The sequence below is a fragment of the Populus euphratica genome, unplaced genomic scaffold, assembly GCF_000495115.2.
Source record: "Populus euphratica unplaced genomic scaffold, PopEup_1.0 scaffold349.1, whole genome shotgun sequence".
NCBI lineage: Eukaryota > Viridiplantae > Streptophyta > Magnoliopsida > Malpighiales > Salicaceae > Populus > Populus euphratica.
This window is the reverse complement of record NW_011500238.1, coordinates 114,377-118,403: the sequence shown is the minus strand read 5'-3', so window position 1 is coordinate 118,403 and position 4,027 is coordinate 114,377. Positions and strand designations below refer to the sequence as shown.

At 37.1% G+C, this 4,027-nt stretch overlaps 1 protein-coding gene across 1 annotated transcript; it reads left to right on the top strand.

Annotated features, from left to right (window-relative positions):
* Positions 1–439: 439 nt before the first annotated feature.
* On the top strand, positions 440–3,805 carry EXO70E2 (exocyst subunit exo70 family protein E2). The gene is made up of 2 exons (XM_011008272.1): positions 440–687; positions 1,548–3,805. Exon 2 carries the CDS (start codon positions 1,701–1,703, stop codon positions 3,606–3,608), a length of 1,908 nt encoding a protein of 635 aa, XP_011006574.1. The 5' UTR covers positions 440–687; positions 1,548–1,700; the 3' UTR covers positions 3,609–3,805.
* The last annotated feature ends 222 nt before the right edge of the window (positions 3,806–4,027 follow it).

The window sequence follows — 4,027 nt, the reverse complement described above, 5'->3', positions numbered from 1 at the left end:
TCATATTTCTTTCCATTTATTTTTAATATTTTAATTTTTATAATTAAACATTATATTGTTTAATGATTGAACTTCATATGATTTTATTTAACTTTATTTTGAACATAATTATCTTCGTATGATTGAGTCAAAGATTTTCTATCTTGACTTGGGTGAATTTGATCAAGTTTTTTAAACTTTTATTTAATTATATTTTTTTTTAGTTTTTGTTTTTTAACATTTTATTTTTTAGAGATTGAGATTTATTTTTTTTGAAGTTATTAAAGTTTAATTTAATTTATTAGAAATTAGTTTTAAAAAAATATTTTACATTTTTTTTATAAAATTATTTCAAATTTTATATTATAATCATGAAGTTTACGAGTTTGGCTTTTTGTTCAGAGTGTTGGGATTTTGCTTTGTTTGTGACAAATAAGCCAACGCTTATGACAGTCAAAAGTCAAGCCATGACCTTGAATGAATGGAACACCAACACACTTCCGGTGCACAGAACTTAAATATATATTCTAGGATTATTCAACTGAAAGAGAGAAAGAGCGTCATAGAAATTGCCAAGAAATATAACCATTTCATCACATATTTTATCACCTTTACCAAATTCTTCACCTTCTTCTTTGAATCACTTTTCTCTTTTTTGCCTTGGATTTCATCTTCTCAAGAGGAAATATATCTGCACAACCAAGCAAAGTAAATTTCCTTTCTTTCCCAATAAAATCTCTTGCTTTTTTATTTTCTTGTTTCTATGTTTTTGCGGGGTTGTAATTGATCAAGGGGTCCTCTCAATTAGTCTTTGATCAGGCTTTTTAGTTAGTTGTGTGCTGTTGTTTTGTTTGATCTGGAACATCATTGAATTGAGAGTTGAATTCTTTCTTTTCTGCTTTCTTATTGTTGGCACTAGCTGTTGTATTTTTTGTTTAACAACGGGCCTGCAGTTTGTAGGGTTCTTCTCCTAGGTTTTTCTTAGCAGCTTGACTTTGCTTTTTTATCCATATTTATCTGCGGGGTGTTTATGTAGTTTGGAAGAATCTTCAATAGACAGTGATTAGATCATGGCAAAGGGCATGAAAGGTTTTATCAGAAAGAAAATTGAGATTCTTATAAAACTTACCCTTTTTATTCTTCTGAGTTTTAGTAAATTTAACTGCCCTACTCTTGATTCTTATCCATAGTGTATTGCTGATTATCCAGTCTTTATTTTCAGTGGATTTTCTCACAGTTAAGGCTCTGCTTCTGTTGTTTTCTGCATTTTAATATCATTTATCACTGATCCTTCACCCCATTTGTCCTCCCTATTATCTCGCTGGTATCTTTCGTTGTTCAAACTTTGAGAAAAATCCTTGCTTCTGCAATACGTTTCTCCTTTTTTGTTGCATCAATTGGTTTTCACTGATGGTTTTTTTCATGAACAAACTTCGAGAATGAGAGGAGTCTTTTTCTTCTTCAGTTAATCCCTCCTTTTTAGTTGGATCGCTTCTTCTTTCTTTAGTTTTCGTTCTTTATTGTAACTGGAGTTCCATTGAACCCGACTCATGATTTCTCTCCAACAGACCTTTTGTAACACTGAACATGGCTCTGGCATGGACATGACATAGGTTTGGAGTTCATTTCAAGAAAGTTGGGATTTTGTTTGGGAGGTTATTCAAGGTGTACATTTTGTATTGCTACAATAATTTCTTTTTTTCATATTTCCTTCCGTGGTAATGCCCGGCTGTCAATCAATGACGACGACGACTTATGAAGGGGAACAACATATCATTGCTGCAGCTCAGCATATTTTGAAGTTATTGGGAGAAAATAAGAACCTGACTGGTGACTTTAGACGAGCCCTCACAGAACTGGACTCCCATTTGTCTGCAATGACGATAATAAATGAAAGCAAGAGATGGGGATTTGCTGAGGTTGAGGAGCAGCTGAAATGTGCTGAGAGAAAGGTCATGCGTTGGGAGTCTAATCCATCTCTGATATGGGATTCTGGACCCGCAGAGGCTTCTGAGTACATACAAGCCGTTAATGAAATTCACACTGTGATGGAAACTTTAGGTGGCTTGCCCATGAATGACCATGGGAGGCCGAAGGAACTTGCTTTCCGAGCTCAGTGTGTTCAGCAGATAGCAATGTCAAGGCTTGAGGAAGAGCTCTACCACATTCTTGTTCAACATAAGCAATCCTTTGAGCCGAAGAACATTTATTTTCCCCCAAGTGTTGATTTTTTCTATGATGAGTCGTTTGTTTCGATTGAGGATGAAATAGTCGAGGATACATCACAGAGAGACAACAGTGGAAGAGAATCTACTGAATATACAGTAGATTTGATTGATCCACTTGTGATTCCTGACATCAAGTCCATTGCTAGTGTTATGTTTGCTTCTGGTTATGATAGGGAATTCTGTGCGGCTTTCATTGGCAGCCGTAAAGAAGCATTGGATGAGCATTTGTCCAACCTTGAAATTCAGAAACTCAGCATCGATGATGTATTAAAACTAGAATGGGATACCTTGAGTTGTGAAATTAAGAAATGGGTGAGGGCTGTGAAAATCATCATTCGGGTCTATCTTGCTAGTGAGAAACGGTTTTGCAACCAGATTTTAGGGGGTTTTGGTTCCCTCGATTCATATTGCTTTGTTGAGATCTCAAGGGCTTCAGTTTTGTACCTATTGAGTTTTGGTGAAGCCGTAGCAATGGGACCCTATAATCCTGAAAAGTTGTTTCGCTTTCTTGACATGTACGAGGTTCTGGCAGATCTTCACCTTGATATGGAAGCTTTATTCTCTGAAGTGGCCAATTCTTATGTTACGAGCGAGTTCCATGACCTTCTTAGGAGATTGGGTGAATCTGCAAGTACCACTTTTTTAAAATTTGGGAATGCCATTGCATTGGATGCCTCCACACACCCTTTCCGCAGAGGTGAAATTCATCCCCTCACTAGGTATGTGATGAATTACATCAAGACCCTTACTGCATACTGTGATACTCTCAATTTGCTTCTCAATGACCAAGATGTAGATGATCCAAATCCTGTTCTTGAGACGGATAATGGGCAGGACATTTGTACTTCTACTTCTAGTCCCATGGGTTGCCACCTTAGGTCAATTACATCTACTCTAGAATCGAATCTTATTTGCAAATCCAAATTATACAAGGATGGTTCTTTAGGGCATATTTTCTTAATGAACAACATCCATTACATGGTCCAGAAGGTCAAGGGCTCTGAACTCAGGCTTTTCTTTGGAGATGAATGGATCAGAAAGCATAATGGGAAGTTTCAGCAGCATGCAACAAGCTATGAGAGAGCCACATGGAGTGTTGTTGTTTCTTTGCTTAGAGATGATGGAAGGACTTCTCTGAAAGAAAGGTGCAGGAGATTCAGTAATGCTTTCGACGATGTGTACAAAATTCAGACACAGTGGCGTGTTCCAGATCTTCATCTTCGGGAAGATTTGCAAATTTCTACTTCACAGAAATTAATCCCAGCTTATCGAGCTTTCCTTGGAATGAACGACAAAAATGGTAGCGACAAGTACATCAAGTACACTTCTGATGATATGGAGAAAATGCTTTTGGATCTTTTTGTAGGATCACCAAGGTCATTGCGCAATTCACACAGGTAGTGAAGCCTCAATGATTTTAGTTTTGGCTTTTCTTTTCTTTTTGTAACCTTCTTCCCGTGATTATACTTACCATGATTGTCTTAGATGCATATGTAAATTATCACCTGCCCTGTCAATGGTTCTCGATCAAATCTTGGTCGAGTCTTGTATGCAACTTTCCTCAAAATCAGAGGTCATTCGTCATCCATATCTCCCAAGCGCTTGTGTGCGCGCAGCTGTTGCACTGTGGTTTTGTTTAAGCAAGATTTTCTAGGTGTTGTGCATGTGCAGCAGCTGCTTGCTTTGAAGCAAGAATCCTGTATGGGAACTCTGTAACCATAGGACCAGATCCTTGGTTCCTGTACGTGCATGCATCCAGACATAATTAGTAACCGTTTGGCAACGCACTGGTTCTTAAAAAATTTAAATTTTTTGTTTTA

Coding starts and splice junctions, on each gene's coding strand:
- EXO70E2 (XM_011008272.1), top strand. CDS start 1,701: ATGCCCGGCTGTCAATCAATGACGACGACGACTTATGAAGGGGAACAA.